The sequence below is a fragment of the Myotis yumanensis genome, unplaced genomic scaffold (assembly GCF_028538775.1).
Source record: "Myotis yumanensis isolate MYYU_CA2020_CCGP unplaced genomic scaffold, mMyoYum1.0.hap1 SCAF_8, whole genome shotgun sequence".
In the NCBI taxonomy this organism is placed as follows: Eukaryota; Metazoa; Chordata; class Mammalia; order Chiroptera; family Vespertilionidae; genus Myotis; species Myotis yumanensis.
In genome coordinates this window covers 43088337-43108577 of record NW_027223759.1, presented here as the reverse complement: position 1 = coordinate 43108577, position 20241 = coordinate 43088337, and the positions used below count along the sequence as shown (strand labels likewise).

The 20241-nt window shown below is 38.3% G+C and overlaps 1 protein-coding gene across 2 annotated transcripts in view; it reads right to left on the bottom strand.

The window, feature by feature from the left end:
* CHN1 (chimerin 1) overlaps nt 1-20241 on the bottom strand; it is a 160150-nt gene that overhangs the window by 42821 nt on the left and 97088 nt on the right. For both annotated transcript variants that reach the window (XM_070422717.1, XM_070422718.1), the window contains one exon: nt 12649-12726. In XM_070422717.1, coding sequence (XP_070278818.1) covers nt 12649-12726 — 78 coding nt within the window. The remainder of the gene's footprint in view (nt 1-12648; nt 12727-20241) is intronic.

The following is a 20241-nucleotide window of genomic DNA, read 5'->3' as shown; positions in this document are numbered from 1 at the left end:
AACTTCCTTTAGTATTCTAGTACTATGGGTCTCCTGGTGATCTTTTCACTCAGCGTTTTTTGTTTAAAAAACATTTTTATTTTGTCTTCATTTTTGAAAGATGTTTTGCTGGATATAGAATTCCAGGTTGGTATTTTTTCTTATTGTTGAGTACTTTAAAGATGTCATTCCATTGTTTTGCATTGTTTCTGATGAGAATTCTGCTGTCATTCTTTATTCATCCGTATATAATACATATTCTCCTCTCCCCCACTTAAAAAAAAAACTTTGCAGGAGTACCAGTGGAAAAGGCAAATAATTTGTTTCTTCTGTTCACATATTTTTCCCACATTGAAATAATCTTTAAAGATGTTAATACATTAAACAGTAGTATAAAAGTAATTTCTCTTCTTTAAAAAATTGTACTGTATTCTTGTGTGTGTGTGCAAACTTAAAGTCCTGTAAAACCATAAAACTACAAACACATTAAGAAGCTGAGCCATAGCCGGTTTGGCTCAGTGGATAAAGCGTCGGCCTGCGGACTGAGGGGTCCCAGGTTCGATTCCGGTCAAGGGCATGTGCCTTGGTTGCGGGCACATCCCCAGTAGGGGGTGTGCAGGAGGCAGCTGATCGATGTTTCTTTCTCATCGATGTTTCTAGCTCTCTATCCCTCTCCCTTCCTCTCTGTAAAAAAAATCAATAAAATATATTTTTAAAAAAAGCTGAAATGTGAAAATAAAATTCAAGAGAAACTGGACACATGCTTAATATCTAAATTCTAGAGATGTCCTCTATAAATTTTGTTATCATATGTGAGGGATGAATAACTTTACTTTTCAGGCTAAGGCGCATATACGATGGTGGTCCCATAAGATTATAATGGATTATAAGCAAAAAGTTTGTTTGCGATATTGGGAAAAAAAAAGGTTGGGTATGATGGTATGATGTTGAACTTACCGCTAGCTCGGGGTGGTTTAAATAGATAAGGAGGCTCAGCAGTGCTGTGCAACTGCCTTGCACCTGCTTGCGTGTGTGCACACAATCTCACTTTCTTTCCCTCTGTTTCTCTTTTATGTTTTTGTTAATCCTCTCCCAAGGATATTTTTTCTATTGATATTTAGAGAAAGTAGAAGGGAGGGGGAGAGACAGAGAAAGAGAAACAACAATGTGAGAGAGACATATCAGGGACTGAGCCTGCAACTGAGGTACATGCCCTTGACGGGAATCGAACCTCAACCTTCAGTTTGAGCCAAACCGTCAGGGCCTCTCTGTTTCTCTTTATCTCTCTTTCCTCCCAGACCTGTTCCTCCCTCTCCTCTCTTTTATTATTTCTTGTCTCAAGCTTTATCTCTCTGGATCTCTTTTGACCTCTGCTCTCCCTTCCTCTTCCTCTCTCCCTCCTCCTGACATCTCTCTCTCCAAAGGCACCTCCCTCCACAGCCCTCCCCGACTCCCCAATGTGTGCACACACACTTTCTTTTATATACTATACTTTTACTGTACCTTTTCTATGTTCAGATATAGTTAGCTACACAAAAGTTCTTTTTCTGTTACAATTGCCTAAGATATGTAGTACAGTAACGTGCTGTACAGGTTTGCAGCCTTAGGAGCAATAGGCTCTATATACCATACAGTGTGGGGTTAGGGTTAGGGTTAGGGTTAGGGTTATGGGGTGTATAGTAGACCATACCATCTCGGTTTGTGTAAGTGTACTCTATGATATTTGTACAAAAATGAAATTGCCTAATGACTCATTTAGCAGAACATATCCCCAACATTAAGTGATACATGACTGGACCTTCAAATAACTTTTGTTCCCTGGCCCCCCATCACTGCTCCTTTTGACTCCAATTACACTTAAGCTTGATAGTTGATATTGTCCCACTGATCACGGATGCTGTGCTCATTTTTTAAAAACATTATTTCTGTCCTTCATTTTGGATATTTGCTGTATGCCTCCTGGTTCACTAATGTTTTCTTCTGTGGTGCCTAACCTGCTGTTAATACTACCCAGTGTATGTTTTTGTGTTTTTTTAAAATAATTCTTTATTATTGAAAGTATTATATCTGTCCCATTTTTCCCCCACTGACCTCCTCAAGCTCACCCCTGCCCCAGGCCTTCAGCACCCTATTGTCTGTGTCCATGGGCCATGCATATATGCATACAAGGTCTTTGGTTGATTACCTCCCACCCACCCTCCGCCCTGAGATTCTACACTCTGTTCCATGCTTCCATGTCTCTGGATCCACTCTGTTCATCAGTTTGTTTTGTTAGATTCCACATATAAGTGTGATCATGTGATACTTGTCTTTCTCTTACTGAATTATTTCACTTAGCATGATACCCTCCAGGTCCCTCCATGCTGTCTCAAAGGGTAAGAGATTATTCTTTTTTACTGCTGCATAATATTCCATGGTATAAATGTACCACAGCTTTTTTATCCACTCATCTACTGATGGGCACTTGGGCTGTTTCCAGATCTTAGCTATTGTAAATTGTGCTGCTATGAACATAGGGGTGCATACATTCTTCCTGACTAGTGCTTCAGATTTCTTAGGATATATTCCTAGAAGTCCACCCAGTGTATTTTCATTTTTGATATATTTTTCATCTCTGGAGATTTCATTTGGATCATTTTAAATAGCTTCTCTTTCCTCACTGCAGCCTCTGGTCTATGCTAATTTAGTTATGCTACTAAGATGCCCCTTTAATACAATTCCTTATGTATTATGATGTCTTTCCACCCCTACTGGTGGGCAAAGTATTCTCCAGCCCTGGGTGCATTTCCATAATTATTCAGCCTACTGCTTTCTGATGGTTTCCTCTCATGTATGTGTAGATAAGTACTCAGTCAGACTAAAAAAGACTTTTATACAGATCTCCAGAGCTTTGTCCGTGTATGGGTTTGCCCCCAGGTACTCCGTCCCACAAATTTTAGCTACTTAGCCTCACCAAACACCAATCTCTGTGTCCTCAACTTAGCTAGACCTCTGGACTTTCCTTTGATTCCCCCTCCATTTTGCTGTGGCCTGGAAACTCCCTTTAGGTAGGAAGCAAGAGCAATCTTAAGAATCATCTTGTTTGTGTTCCTTCTTTCAGTACCTGTTGTTCAATGTCTGACTACTGTTTCACATACTTTTTCAGGTTTGCTATTTATTTAAGATGGGAAGGTGTATCTATTTCCTCCATGGTAGCCAAAAGTGGAAGTTCAGATTATATTCTAAAACTAATGTTTTATGTGAGCTTGAACCTTTGATTTCTCTAGGCTTCAGTTTCTACATGTATAAAATAATGTTAACTTATAGCAATTCTCAATGTCCTGAATATAGGCTGAACTGCTTTAGAATTCCTTTGTCACTGTGCTCTACACGCACATCCCTCCCAGCAAAGTGTTACATTAACACTGTTGTATTTGGTAGGTTGTACACTAGGATCTTGTAACTGGTGATTTCATTTGTCATTTCATGTAGTGGGCATTTCTTATTTTTGAATAACAGTCCTGAATCTATGTGAACCATATGGAACTGACCCTATCCCCAGCTCCAGGGTAGAGTATGTGACCTAGATCTAAGCCAATAAGCATATTCTGTCCTCCTGAAACTAGAACTACTGGTTCAGAGAAGGGCATCCTATATAATCGTATATAATAAAAGGCTAATATGCAAATCAACCGAAAGGCAGAACGACCAGTTGCTATGATACACACTGACCACCAGGGGGCACACACTCAATGTAGGAGCTTTCTCCTAGTGGTCAGTGCGCTCCCACAGGGGAAGTGCTGCTCAGCCAGAAGCCAGGCTCACAGCTGGTGAGCGCTGCAGCGGGAGCCTCTCCCACCTCTGAGGCAGTGCTAAGGATGGCCGACTGCCGGTGGGGAGTGGGCCTAAGCTATCAGTCAGACATCCCCCAAGGGCTCTTGGACTGCAAGAGGGCGCAGGCCAGGCTGAGGGACTCCCCTGAAAATCGTGCACTGGGCCTCTAGTGTAAGATAATTAAGTGAATGCCTGCCAGGTCCAGACTCTCTGCTCAAACAGTCTCTTATTGCAGCTGACTTGCATCTGAGCTGGAATCTTTACCAGCACCTTGTCAGCAGTAGGGGCTTAAAAATGAAGATGGAGCTTGGAGACAGAGTTCTGTTGGCATTATTAAGCTTCTGGGTCAACTAACACCAGACTTTTCCTATAACTTCCCTTTTGCCTCAGAGAGCAAGGGTTTGGCTTTCCAGCACTTGAAATGGAAAGTCTCCTATCTGTTCCATCAAATGGCAAATGTCAGTCCAGGGTTCCAAATGGAGGATTTACACAGACACAATGAAGCAATGTCATACAATTTTGGAGAAATGAGCTGTAATAACAACCATCAAAGCAAAATCACATGCTTCCTAGAGATGGACCTTCTCTTTATGAACAAGGGCACTATCCAAGCTCGTGAGGCAGAGCCGCAGAGTGATTAGGGTGTGGCGCATGTAAGAGCTGGAACTCCAAAGGGAGTTCTACAAAAGAGACAAAGTGAGCCTGACAGTTTAGGCCTGATTTGGGCAAATCCATTCACACTGACAGCCAAAGTATCATTTCTAATGCAGCAGACTGTAGGGTGTCACCTAACATAACAAGAAGCCCCTCATTCCCATGACCTAAAAGTGGACATATTACTTTTTTTAATTTTTACATCTGGATAACATTTTTAAAAAATACACCCAAGTTCTATTGGTTCCAAGTTCTATTGGAACCAAGTTCTTTGCTCCTCAAAGAATATAAAATACAAAAAACAAGCAATTGACTATGTTATCCAGAAGTGTGACACTACTGGGCTATTTCCCCTTCCTGTTCTAGCTTTCCTACTTTGTAACCAGGAGAATCTTAAGATAATTTAAGAAGAGTAAACCTGGGAAAGAAAACTACTGGTGTTTATCAGAAAAATAACTTGCGGTGGTTTTCCCAGATAACATCATTACTGCGGTAAAATATTTAAGAAAGAAAAACCAATATTTGCATGTATTCTCTTTAATACATCTTTCTTCAACTTATATTCTGCTTCCTTTTTGTATAAGATATCTCTTTTCTCTCTACTCTTGGATGAAGGCAATGATATTTTTGTGTCATGTACTATTATATACAAATAATGAATGTATACTGAGATAATAGGGAACTTGGCACTACAGACAATAACTGAGGTGAGATATTATGACTGTACATATTTTTTAGGCACGTGCTTTGGCAATCTTATTGAAGTTACAGTGGGCTTCACTCCTATGTGAAGACTCTTTGTCCACTGAGGAATTTTGACATAATGGGTCACAAAGACAGTGAAGTATGACAGTATAATTTGTCAATTAAGGTTTTGAAAAATAGAGATATGAAATATTACATATGCATCTCTCCCATTAATTTACAGAATAAGCAGGATAGAATCAAGACTTACTCCTCAGTTAAATCTGGAAGGGGAGAATGGATATGTGATACAAGTAACTATAAAAGTACCAACATGTCCCAGATGTAAGAAAAAAAAACAATCCCTGAGGGTTAGATTATTATGTGGACACAAAAACGAAAGTATTAAAAGAACAGGATTTTGAAGAAGTGACTTTCTGAAATTGTGTGTCCTTCTTAAGGTGTTTAAAAGTAGCAACCCTACATCTTAATTTCAAAGGCTGGCCTCATATTTGTTCTTTGTTGTTGTTTTTTTGTAATATTAGAGAGAGAGAGGAAGGGAGAGGAAGATAGAAACACTGATCAGCTGCCTCCAGCACGCCTCCTGTTGGGGATGGAGTCTGAAAGCTGGACATGTGCCCTGACCGGGAATTGAACCGGTGATCTCCTGGTGCAGGCTTGTTTTTGATCATTTGGTTTTTAATTACATACAAAAAGTACACTTAATATGTTTTACTACCAGCCACCTAGTGAGAAAGACAAATTTGTAAATCTCTCCCCAAATTTAAACTACTCGATAATCTTTTTACTTTGTTTTTTAATTCCACAAAAGGAATAGTACACTCAATAAATTCCACTAACAGCCTCCAAGTAAAGAAAAACAAACTTCCAAATCTCTCTCCAAATTTTAAAGCAACAAAAGCAGAAACAGACATGCGGGCTCCATATAATGATACATTTTCTGCACAGCAAAGGAAACAATCAGCAGAGTTAAAAGGCAACCTATTGCTTGTAACTATATTTTTAATTTTTTGTGGAACTTCCATACTGTTTTCATAATTGCTACACCAATTTATATTTGCACCAACTGTATTCAAGGGTTCCCTTTTCTCCACATCCTCATCAACACTTGGTATTTTTGGTCTTTTTTAAAAAATAGCCATTCTAACAGGTGTGAGGTTGATTAGTGATATTGAGCATCTGTTGGCCACTGTATAATCTTCTTTTGAGAAATGTCTATTCATGTCCTTTGCCCATTTTAAAATTGGGTTATTTGGTTTTTGCTACTGAGTTATATGAGTTCCTTATATATTTTGGACATAAACCCCTCCCCTTATCAGATATATGGTTTGCCTATATTTTCTCCTATTCCGTAAGTTTCCTTTTCACTCTGTTGTTTCTTTTGCTGTGCAGAAGCTTTTTAGTTTGATATAGTCACACTTGTCTTTTTTGCTGTTGTTGCTTGTGCTTTGGTGTCATCCAAAACCCCACTGCCCAGACCAATGTCAAGCAGCTTTCTTCCTGATGGGAGCGGGCTGGAAGAGGTTAATGGGGAAAAAGGAGGACCTATGTAATACTTTTAACAATAAAGATTTAAAAAAAAAAAAGCTTTCTTCCTATGTTTTCTTTTCTTTCTTTTTTGTTCCAGGGCTTATATTTAAGTGTTCAATCCAATTTTGAACTGATTTTTTTGTATATGTTGTGAGATAAGGGACCGATTTCATTCTTTTGCATGTGGACATCCAGTTTTCCCAATATCATTAATTGAGGGGACTATTGTTCCCCACTTACTATTCTTGGCAATCTTGCTGAAGATGAGTTGACTATAGATGCATGGACTTTTTTCTGGGCTTCTGTTCTGTTCCATTGGTCTATATGTCTGCTTTAACACTATTTTAATTACTATAGCTTTGTAATATATTTTGAAATTAGAAAGTGTGATGTCTCTAGCTTTGTTCTTCTTGCTTAAGATTGCTTTGGCTATTTGGGGTCTTTTGTGGTTCCATATGAATTTTAGGATTGTCTTTTCTATTTCTGTAAAGAATGTCATTGGGATTTTGATAAAAATTGCATTGAATCTGTAGATCACTTTGGGTATAGTGACCATATTAATTCTTCCAATCCATAAAATTATGGGTTTTTCTTAAGTATATCATCTTAAAATTCTCTAGTCCCACAAAATGTCTATGAAGAAGTGTAAGCAACTATGTACCAACCAACAAGAAACTTGTGACATGTTTCTTTTTGGATTATTAATGGCAAGCAGTAAGCCTTCCAATGGTCTTAATCATCTAGATTTGCACTCCAGGTGTTATAGCCAGTTCCCCAGCCAGAATTACCAACCATAAGGACAGACAGGGTTGAGGGCCACAATGCTGCGGGGCAGCATGGAGACCTGGATGAAAGGGCATTCTGAGTCTTTGTGGTCCTCCTCAGCAGCAGGGGCAGAAGTAAAAAGCAGACTAGTGTGTGTTCATTATTTTTGGCCTCCACACATCTGCTAAGTATTCTATCAGATAGCAATAGAAACACAATGCCCAGAGCCTTTATAGATGATCTTATCCAATCCCCTACTCTCTCAATCAGCCTTCTACAAGCCTGACTGCCCCAAGCAGAAATAATCCCCCTCTGCACTGATCTTTGTTTTTATCTTTTCTTGCAAGTTACCCACATTACGAATCAGGAATAGTACATGTGTACACACACACACACACACACACACACACACACACACACACACACAACTACTGGGAGGAAAACATCATTCCTTTGAAATGCTAATTTGGGACACTCATGTTTATATACATAGGAGAAGCAATGATGGGTGACCTTATTGCTGAAGCTTAACAATGAGACATTCCAGGTTGCCTTTTCCATTTTGCCATATTACATTTAACTCATTTTATAATACTCTTAATTCAAAACAATATTGAAATTTCTAAGCACTTAAAATGTGAACATAGATACTCTCATCAAATATAAGATAACATAATATTTGGGGTTTTATTTCATTTAAAAAATTCCCATGAATTTGATTTTTTTAAAGTCCATTTATAACAACACAGGTCTTAAGATTAGAAGAATCTACTTTTGTTTTGAAATTTCCAGCTGCCATGAGAAGTGGTTTCAAAATGTTATGTCATGTCATTTAATGGATGCTTCTTGAGCATAGATAAGGCATTTTACTAGTTGTGGGGGACAAGTGAAGGAGGATGGAGATAGAAAACAGAAGAGGTGGGAGGTTCAGTCCTTGAATATGACACTTCACTGACTGTTAATATAACTAGTTTTTAAAAATATTCTTTCATATGTAGTGTATTTTGGATTCTCTTTTAAAAATGGTTTCTATATGGGCCTTAATATAATTTTAATAATGGAAGACAATATATTAACAAATGAAATGCTTCTCATTATATTTGAATCAGAATTTTCAAGATATAAGAGAACTTATAGATCACATAATTTAACTCTAAATTTCAAGCTACATTGAATTATTTATTTGTTGGTTCATTTTGTAATAACTCTCAAATGTGAACCAAATGAAAACCATAGGCTTGCATTTGTCTGTACCCTCAGAAGAAAAGTCCACTTTGAGCAGGAGTGCTGGCCATCCCTACCCCTCAGTTTACCAAACCACACAATGTCTGGTTTGTGGGCCACGACTGACGGGTTCACTGTTATTGCTTTAACCCAGTGGTCTTGAGTCAGTAATTTTACTAAATATTACAAGGTTCTGCAGCGGATAGAGTGTCAGCTTGAGGACTGAAGGGTCCCAGGTTCAGTTCCAGTCAAGGGCACATGCCCAAGTTGCAGGCTCGATCCCCAGTGGGGGTGCGCAGGAGGCAGCCTATCAATGACTCTCATTGATGGTTCTATCCCTCCCTTCCTCTCTAAAATAAATATTACATGGTTCATGTTAGAGTGTTTTAATTGCAGTATCAATTCACATCTCAGGATTCATTGCTTGCATATTATCTGGGCAACATTAAATCTATTATGTTACAATCTAATTTATATGCAGAATGCAAGTATCTGAAACTCTAAAACCAACCAGTCACCACTACCAGACTATCTTCAAGATTTTTAAGTATCTACTCACTAAAGTTCTTCATGCTGTTTGCTTTTTAGTTGTTTAATTTGCCTAAGTAGCCAGGTTTCTGGTGTTGTTGTAATCATATGCAATCTTGATTTTATTTTATAGGACTATCTGAATTAAACATACCAAGTGAAACATAGAATACTTTAATTTGGAGGGAGTAAAAGAAATATAGAGGATTTCACTGTATTCTGTGGTGCAGGAAAATGAACTGCTCTTATATAACTAACGCTGCCTGAGAGCTAAGAAGGAAACAAGAACTGTCTTTGACCCCCACAATCATGCCAGAGTTCTCAACTGCATCATGACCGCTATAAATGAGCAAGAAAAACAGTCTTGGTATGGATTTAGGGGTAATTTGTAATAACAAAAATTGTGGCTACCATGTGCCTACACATACCCAGCACTCACTTTTTCTGATGCAGAATCAGAGGCTTAGAGAGATGAAGCCATGGCCAAGGTCACACAAATAAGGAGCAAGTTCCTGAGGGCAAGGGCTGGGATGGAGCTATCATTCTATGCAGAGAGCCTCCTCTGTGGGTACACTCACTGTTGGTGGGGTGCCTGTGTCTTACTTTTAATGTCAAGAGGTTTTCTGTTTAAAGTCTGCTCCAGAAAGCTTGTTCTCTCATTCTTGTGTTAGGATGGGGGCAGTTCTTATGAGAGGTTAGTCCAGGAGACAGTTAAAATTATTTTCTAAAGTTATGTTGACATCTTATAATCATTTTTTTTAAGTGGTACATTTATTTTTAAAATGATGACCCTCCCCCAAAAGAGATAATGATCTTTCTTGTGATCCATTCTTTGTCAAATCCTTATTAAGTAACAATAAGGGGGCAAAAGACCATGTTACATAACACAGCAAAATGGGAATTGTTCCTGTTTTGTTTCTATTCCCTTCTTTAAAAAAACAAACACCTGTCTGGAGTTAGGCCCAGTTTTTTTTTTATTTTTTATTTTACCAAAGGTATAGGACACTCTTGGCTTCACTCTCTGAAATAGGGTTTGGCAGCTGTTCACCACAGAGCAACATTACATAACAAGGCAGTTCAAGAAGCAAAAAAGAAAACCACATTGAAATGAGGCTTTGGTGAGTGGGCTTGCGGTGAGGCAGAATGCACTTTACCAACACAGGAAACAGTCAATGGCAAGGCCGCGTGAACAATTATTATGTAAATGCTCAGGGTTCTTCCCACAATAAATCTCTGCACTGTATGCACTTACATATCACAGCAGTGACCTTCTAAGTGAACGTTTGTGTGGGAGAGAGCTGCTGCCAGAGTCTGAATTCTTCGGGGGATGTTCTTGGAAGCCAAGTACGCCCCCCTCCGCCCCCCGCCCCAACTCTTTAATAATGCCACCCTACAGAAATATTCCTAAATAACAAAGAGTAATTTCAATGGAAAGAGTCAAGTTCTGAGACTTCTGACCTTAGCAGCAGCTCTAAAAAATATGTAATGCAACTCACTATCTAACACAAGCTCTTTCCTGAGCATGGTTTTTTTTAAACAGTATGCTCAAGCTGCTTTTAATTTTTTAGGTCCAGAGATGAAAGCAGGCTTCTTTTTTTTTTTTTTAAGATAAATATCTTTAAAACAGTTTGAGTACCAAGCTAAGAGTCACAATTGGCCCCAGAGTCAGCACTTTCTGGCTGTACAAAATATCCTCATTAAAGCCATGTGCTAAATTAAAATAGAGAAATTACTGGAAATGCAACCAAAATATAGAGAATATTTGCTTGCTTATGCAAATTCTTGAAAAGACCTACTCCTTGTCTTTAACCAATACTGACAGAAAGCATGTACAATGAACTTGACTTAGCACTAAAATGGATCCTTAATAGGTCAATCTGTTCCTGCTGAACACACCAGAGGGTACATCTTTGGAAATACTGTATATTTTAAAATCTCAGCTATTTCTAAATAGTATGCTTAGTTTCCTGCTGAAGAACTATTGTCATTTAGGTTCCTAAGCATGAAACAACACATAAACTTTGTATCTGCAAAAGGATTTATTTGGGATCATTTTCCTGATAAACATCCTGTAAGACCAAGTACTCTATCATGCAAGAAACTGAGGCCTAGTAACCTGTATGTGCTATTTAGGTTCATAAATGGAAGATGTGGTTGAGACCTGATACACATACTAAATGGTCTGTTTCATTTTAAATCAAAGATACCGGCTGAAAGGGGAGGCCTTAAGATTAAAGGAGAAGAAAATGCTATTTGGTTTATCTTGAAATATTAGCACTCTTTACATATCCCATGCATTCTGGAATTTATCCTGTATCCCCAAATGATCTGAATATCATAAAAGTCTATTCCTCACTATGAAAAAAAACAGCATATTGTGAGTTTTGTATTTAGCATTTAAGTAAAATAAATGCTGGTGCTATAAATCAGGATGAATGGCAAATTTGGAATAAAGTTTCTAACTACAGATCATGGTGCATTATATCTGCTGAATAAATTAATAAATAAATGGAAGAATGGAGTTTCCAGCTTTATCATGTTTTGAAACCATACATTCCCAACATCAGAACTATGACATTTTCCCAACCTAAAAATATTTGTGTCTCAAGAACTTCAGCTTAAAGTTGTTTAACTACTGGGAAGTTACTATAGAAATGCCAGTGCATCCATTCATGCATTAAGTGTAACTGGGTCTCATGCATGGCCTCACACTGTATGTCCTTTAAATTAGGTTGCAAAGGACTGAACTTCAAGTCCTTATGTCACGCTATAAGTATAGGCAAGATCTACACACAGCTTGAATCACACACATCATTTTGACGGAAGGTGATTAGAGTATAGTTGGTAAAACACATTAACAATAATTTAGAACTACATATACACACGGTGAAAGCAAATATTCAGAAACTGAAGAGAAGCTGCTCATGTCAGCAGCATCAACATTCCCATGGTGGTCAGTCTCCTTTCATCATGGCCAATTAACTAACGGAGGAGGAAAGACAGAAACTATGGGAAATGCAGACCATCTGCTCAATCCAGATGCCGCAGCACATGACTCTTACAGCCAAAGCTTTTTACCACAAACGACCAGAAATAAGATCTAATCCTCTCACAGAACCCCCCCCCCCAAAGATAGACATATTTGCATCACAAATAAAAATAACATTAAAATCATTAAATGAGACCTTTCAAATATCAGTCAATACTTTTAGAAACACACAGATCAAACAGAATACTAAGTCAGCATTAGAGAAAGTGGGGTTGGATTCTATTAGCTTTTTTTCTGTTTAAAAGCATGCTTAACACATATTCATTCCTTAAATAGCAAGAACATTTTAGTTCAGTCATCCTAGTGTTAAAAAAACACCAGCAGATATTCCTTTAATATTGTGTATTTCAAATAATGTGCATTTTCTTTCTTATAAGAAAAGGTTAAAAAAATATTCTTACCTTGAAATTGTGAACCTTTTCATATTTTGGAATTTGCTCGTTTTCTTTCAGAGTTGCTCTTCTAACAAGTGATGTCAACTGTGAATAAGCAAAGAGTTTCAGAGGTTGCCAGATTGTCACAGACGACTTTTGAGAACCCAGTTTCATTCCCAAGGCTGCTATCAATAAATCTTGCTGACGGCCCTCTTGTTTTGATTTGCGAGCTGCAGCTCTGTTAGTTTTCCTACCCGACCAAGACTCTTTGGATGGCATTTTTGGAATTCACAGGAAAGAAATAAAACCTATATTAATCTATGTCTGTTGATGAACTCTATTCAGCTAACAAATGAGCATTCTGCCAGCCAGCACGGAACCCTAACCTACAGAGAGCTGCAGAGAAACATCACGGAGAGGTGGAGGAGGATGATGAAGCACTTCTTAAAAAGAGGTCGACTAACCAGAAAAATTCTTCTTTCTTCCTTTTTTTTTAAAGGGCTCTATATTTAAGCTTCTGAAAACTTGAGTCTGAACAGAGAGTCGATGCTAACATACGAAACACTGAGCATCTCTCTGTCCCTTTTTAAAAGCCATCCAATTTTGACAAATGGTACATTTCTAAAAGCTTTCTTCCCTACTGAATATATTAACGTCTATTCTGAATGAAAGATGCCTACATACTGCCTGCAATCAGTTTCTAGAAACAGATACTCTGTGCAACCCTTAACAGAGGGTGGGGGAGGGGAGGGATTTGACAAGGAAGGCTGGATTAGACTGGTCACCGTAAGAAAGGAGATAACCAATGAAAATCAAGCAACAGTATTTAAGTTTTGTATTCCTCAACTCACTCTGTTTCTCCCTCCTCTCATGTAAGATTTTCTTGCTTGCTCAACGAAAAAAAAAAAACCCCACAGTGGGAAGACAATGAGCAATGACTGAGTCATGCCTCATTACAAAATGGAATATATTGTTACCTACTGAAAGCAAAAGAAAATTAACACGCAGCAACCAGGTTCTAAAAAGAATGCACCACTGCCAGATAAATGCTTCCATATCCTTCTTTGTGCATGTAGACTGAGGTTAGTTATCTAAAACCAAATTTTACCGAAGATGAGAAAAAGCTGACAAATATTTTGATAAAAAGGAGTTTAACTAGGTATCATACTATTTTCATGTAAAACAAGGAGCATGCATATAATATTGTTAGCACCCTGAAGTGGTGAGTTTTGTCTCCCTACTATGAGTGCTTTTGTTGTTGGTCTACACTTAAATAGATCTAACCATATTTTTATCCTTAGTCTCAACATTCATTATTCAAAGAACCTGAGGCTAGGTCACAATGGGATGTAGTGCAACTGGGCTTATAGGAAGGACCCTTGGGTGTTTGCTGATGTAGAACTGGGGGTGCTCATGGATTGGAAGAATTAATATTGTTAAAATACCCATGCTACCCAAAGCATTCTATAGATTCAATGCAATCCCTATCAAAATACCAATGGCATTTTTCACAGAACTAGAACAATTAATCCTAATATTTATATGGAACTACAAAAGACCATGAATAGCCAAAGCAATCTTGAGAAAAAAGAACAAAATTGGAGGTAACATGCTCCCTGATTTCAATCTATACTACAAAGCTATAGTAATCAAAGCAGTATGATACTGATACAAAAACAGACATATAGGTCAATGAAATGGAATAGAGAGTCTAGAAATAAACCCATGCTTATATGGTCAATTAATCTGTAACAAAGGAGGCAAGAATATACAATGGGGAAAAGACAGTCTCTTCAATAAATGATGCTGGGAAAACTGGACACATAGATGCAAAAAGAAAAAAAGAAATTAGGCCAGGGAAGAACCAAAATAGCAGCATAGGTAAACACCTGTACTTGCTGCCTCCCACAACCATATCAAAATTACAACTAAAATACAAAACAACTATCATCCAGTACCGCGGGAAAGCTGGCTGAGTGGAAGTACCACAACTAGAGAGATAAAGAAGAAAGCACATTGAGACTGATAGGAGGTGCAGAGGTGCGGGAAGGGCTGGCACCCGGGTGTGCCGCTTTTTTAATGGGGAGGGAGATACAAGCTCCTGCTTGCTCTGAGCTCCAGTGCCGGGCGAGACTTTGGGGGACCAAGACACATACGGGGAGAAACTGGACTGTCTGGCATCGGGGCAGGAATGCAGGGGTGGCCTTCTTCCAGACAGAGGTGCACGCAACGGTCATTGTTCTTGCGCTGGGACCTCTCCAGTGCAGGGCTGACTGGCAGCCATTCCTGTCTGCTCCACCGTGGAGATTCCTTGAGACCCCACCCCACCCAATTTACAACCCCACCCAAGCAGTGTGCAACTTGAATGGCCTATCCTTCCTTAGCCTGAAACCTGTCAAACTGCAGCTGGGTCAGGGAGCCCCAAAGCTATCTAAAGAAGGCCCAAGGCCAGCAGCCTGCCTTGCTTCACAGCTGGGCCTCGTCTGGGCACTTCCAAACCCCATACAAAGAGGAGGAATCTGCTGATCTTTCTGTAGCTCCTGCTGGGTGGCCCCAGACAGTGGCTGACTTTGCACCTCCTTGGAGATCCAAGAGCCAGTGTACCCAGTGGTCAGTGCGAGACCATACCAGATTATAACTCTTCACATCCATAAGTGACACATTCAAGGAGCAGACTCAGTGGGCACCAAAGCCCCACTGAAGCAAGTCTTGCCCCATAAAGTTGTCTCCTGCACAGCAGCTCTTCCATTGTAGACACAGCTGGTCCTCACAGCCAGTTGGCCTGGAGGTCAATTCCTCCCAGTGATACCAACAGCAATCAAGGCTCAACTACAAGACTGTGCACACAGCCCCCAAAGGGGTACACCAAGAGTGTCCACCTCAGGTAATTTGGGAGGCTGACCCACTGGGCCCTATAGGACACCTACTACACAAGACCGCTCTATCAACTCAAGGAAAGCAGCTATCCAATACATAGAAACCAACACAGGGAAGCAGCCAAAATGTGGAGACAAAGAAACATGTCACAAATGAAAGAAATGGAAGAAAGCAAACTACTAGATATAGAGTTCAAAACCACAGTTATAAGATTACTCAAGAATCTTCTAGAAACCTCCAAGGAACTTAGAGAGACCTTCAAGGATCTTAGTGAGAATGCCAAAAAGAAAAAAATAAAAAGGAAAAGGAACAGTCAGAAATTAAGCATACCCTGACTGAAATAAAGAATAATATACAGTGATTCAACAGTAGAGTAGAGGTTCCTAAGAATCAAGTCAAAGATTTGAAATACAAAGAAGCAATAAACACCCAACCGGAAAAGCAAAAAGAAAAAAGAATACAAAAATATGAAGATAGTGTAAGGAGCCTCTGGGACCACTTCAAGCGTACCAACATCCGAATTATGGGAGTGCCAGAAGAAGAGGGATAGTAAGATATTGAAAACCTATTTGAAGAAATAATGACAGAAAACTTCCCCTACCTGGTGAAAGAAATAGACTTACAAGTCCAGGAAGTGCAGAGAACCCCAAACAAGAGGAATCCAAAAAGGACCACACCAAGACACATCATAATTAAAATGCCAAGGGCAAAAGACAGAGAGAATCTTAAAAGCAGCAAGAGAAAGACAGTCAGTTACCTACAAGGGAGTACCCATATGACTGTCAGCTGATTTCTCAACAGAAACTATGCAGGCCAGAAGGGAGTGGCAAGAAATATTCAAAGTGATGAATAGCAAGAACCTACAACCAAGATTACTCTACCCAGCAAAGCCATCCTTTAGAATTGAAGGTCAGATAAAGAGCTTCACAGACAAGAAAAAGCTAAAGGCTTTCATCACTACCAAACCAGTATTATATGAAATGCTGAAGGGTATTCTTTAAGAAGAGGAAGAAGAAGAAAAAGGTAAAGATAAAAATTATGAACAACAAAGTGACAACAAATACATATCTATTAATAAGTGAATCTAAAAATCAAATGAAGAAAAAATCTGATGAACAGAATCAACTGGTGAATGTAAAAGAATCAGGGGCATGGAAATGGAGAGGACTGACAATTCTCGGGGGGAAGAGGGTGCGGAAAGAGATGGGACAAAGATCTTATATGCATGTATGCAATACCTATGGGCATGGACAGTAGGGTGCCGAGGGCCTGGGGAAGGGTGGGAACTGGGTGAAGGGGAGCTATGGGGGGGAAAAAGAGGAACATCTGTAATAATCTGAACAATAAAGATTTTTTTAAAAAAGAAAGAAATTAGGCCACTATATACAAATATAAACTCAAAATGGATTAAAGATTTAAATGCAAGACCTGAAACCATAAAACTATTAAAAAACAAAACAAACAAAAAAAACAGGCAACAAACTCTTTGACATTGGTCTTAGTGATATTTTTTTAAATATATTTTTATTGATTTCAGAGAGGAAGGGAGAGAGAGATGGAAACATCAATGATGAGAAGAATCATTGATCGGCTGCCTCCTGCATGCTCCACACTGTGCATCAAGCCCACAACGCAGGCATGTGCCCTTGACCGGAACCGAACCTGGGACCCTTCAGCCCAGAGGCCAGCGCTCTATCCACTGAGCCAAACCACAGCAAGGGCAGTGATATTTTTTTAATGTCTCCTCATGCCAAGGTAACAAAAACAAAAATAAATGATACTACATCTGACTAAAAAGCTATTATACAGTGAAAGAAACAATCAACAGGACAAAAAGGCAACCTGCTGAATGGGAGAAGGTATTTGCAAGTGATATCTCTGTTATGGGTTTAATATCCAAAATATATTTTAAACTCTATAAAACTCAATATAAAAAACTAATCAATTAAAAATGGGCAGAGGACCTAAATAGACATTTTAAGACAAACAGATGGCCAACAGACACATGAAAAGATGTTCAATAGGAAACAACAATCAACAGGAAAATGCAAATCAAAACCACAATGAGATATCACCTCACACCTGTCAAAATGGCTGTTATAAAAAGACAGCAAATAAGTGTTTGCAAGGATGTGCAGAAAAGGGAACTCTTGTACACTATTGGTGGGACTGTAAACTAGTGCAACCACTACAGAAAACAGTATGTAGATTTCAGAAAACATTAGAAATAAGACTAATGTTCTACCCAGCAATTCTACTTCTGGGTAGTTATCTGAAGAAAATGAAAACAATAATTAAAAAGACAATATGTTCCCCTATGTTTATTGCAGCATTGTTTAAAATAGCCAAGATCTGGAAGCAACCTAGGTATCTACTGATAGATAAATGGATAAAGAAAATTTGGGGGGTGGGGAGGGAGTAGGGTGTCCCCCCAAAAATACATACACACTTTAACAGCTGATAGCTCAACTGATGTTTCTTTCTTTTCAGATTTAACCCACTGCAATTAGTAATTAATCAAAGTGTGTGTATACATTTTTTGGGACACCCTGTATCTGTATATGTATGATGGAATATTGCTCAGCCATAAAAAAGAATGCATTGTGCCATTTGTGACAACATGGATGGACTTGAAGAGTATTATGTTAAATGAAATAAGTCAAACAGACAAGTCAGATACTGTATGACTTCACTTATATGTGGGATCTAAAAAAAAACAAACAAAAAACAAATGAACAAGACAAAACAGAAACAAAGTCATAGATACAGAGAAGAAACTGATGGTTGCCAAAGGTGAGATGATGGACAGAAAAGGGGAAGGGGATTAAGAAGTACAAACTTCCAGGGATAGAATATCATGAGGCTATAATGTACAGCATAGGGAATATAGTCAATAACAAGTATGGTGACAGATACTAGATGCATTGTGGTGATCACTTCGTAAGGTACTAGTATATAAATGTTGATTCACTGTTGTATATCTGAAACTAATATAAAATTGTAAGTCAGGTATAATTAAAAATAAATTAAAACTAAATCATTAAATATAGTTTTTTTGGAAATAATTTTTTTTAATAAAGAAAGGGGGTAGCTGGGTAATAAAGCCACCTCCATGTAATAGAAAAATCTATATTAAGGTGCTACAAGAAGCTTGTTTTTCTCATACCGGTTCCCTAAACATCTCCCATCTGTTTCCTCATACTATGTAATTAAATTTAACCCATTATGATTCTAATAATCACTGTATTTAGAAAAGCTAAAACTCTACATTTAAATGAATTCAGTCCATTTGTTTAATGCAAACAATTTACCTCAAATTTCATAATCTGTAGAAGTTATGTGCCCAATGCAGATTCTTGTTTAATTAGGGCATAAAGTGGTCCTTAAACCATGCCAAATACTGGATATACTGAATGAATTATTTTCTCAACATCCCCCCAATTTTTTTATTTACTTGAGTCTATCTAGTCCCTTCTTTTAAAATGGTTTATTCTGTTAAAAACATTTCTAAATAACTAAAGGCAGAGATTAATATTTATATCTACAGATATTTCATTTCCATAAATTTATACTCTTATGTGATTAATAAGAGACAAAAAGTGCTCCCATTTCAAGAGGAAATACAATGGAAAATTTTTTCCTTGCCTAACCTAAATTACTCTTCAGCTTAGACCTAGATGCTCATGTGATGACTAAAAATATAAAGGCCAACCGATTCTTTGGTCATGTACAACCTAAAGTGGAGTTACCTGATTCCCAATAGACACCAGATAAAAACAGACTCCAAAGGCAATTTTAACAGTAATTTTTCCCCCTAATTTTTCCCATACAGTGTTTAACACAACATTTAAGCTACTAAGCTAAAGAAAACAATCATTCATATGATCCAGGTAGCTTTTTTTTTCCTGAATATTTCTGATCTAGGGCCCCAGTATTTCAGCTGTAAGAAACTAAAAGCACACAAATATTAGTGGTAGTCATCCAGAAAATTCATGGTGGGTAAAAGTGAACATCTGTCATTGAGAGGCAAAGTCTGCTATAGGCTCTGCCGGGTCACACTGTCCTTCCTGAACATTTTTCTACCTAATCAAGAAATACTGGATTAACTACAACTTGGGCAGCTACATAGGGTAGCAGGAAGATATAGAGCAACTTCAGTAAAAAGGGCTTAGCTACCCTCAAATGGCTGGGGTTTGGTCACCATCATGTCTTCAATAACTGCAATTACATTTCTGAATTAATTTTGCTGAAGAGCTCTCAAGTCATAAGAGCCGCTAACTCTAAAATTGAGAACCAACATTAATGTTCTGCTGTTCCAGACAAATGTATACCACTCATCCATATATATGTATTAGAGTTATAGTACCTTTTAATTATGGTTATCATTTGATTATTAAGTACTTATGACCCAGGCACCCAGTTAAACACTTTACATGTAGAATCCCATTAGATTCACATAAAATGCCTCTGAGGTATATATTTTATCCTCATTTTATAGTTGAAAGAACCGAGGCCTACAGAAGTTAACTTCCCAAAACTGCATAGCTAGTAGGCAGTGGACAAGAGCTGGGCTCTTCAACCCTATGCTATCTCCACCCAAATGAGGAACCTGGAGTTTGAGGGTAATTGTTTTCTTCTCTCTGTTCTATTCAAGGTGACTTCTCTAGTTATTTTCTTTTAAGTTTTGAGGAGTAGCAACGAATGGTAAATCAGAGCAAATAACAAATAACAGTGGATGGTAAG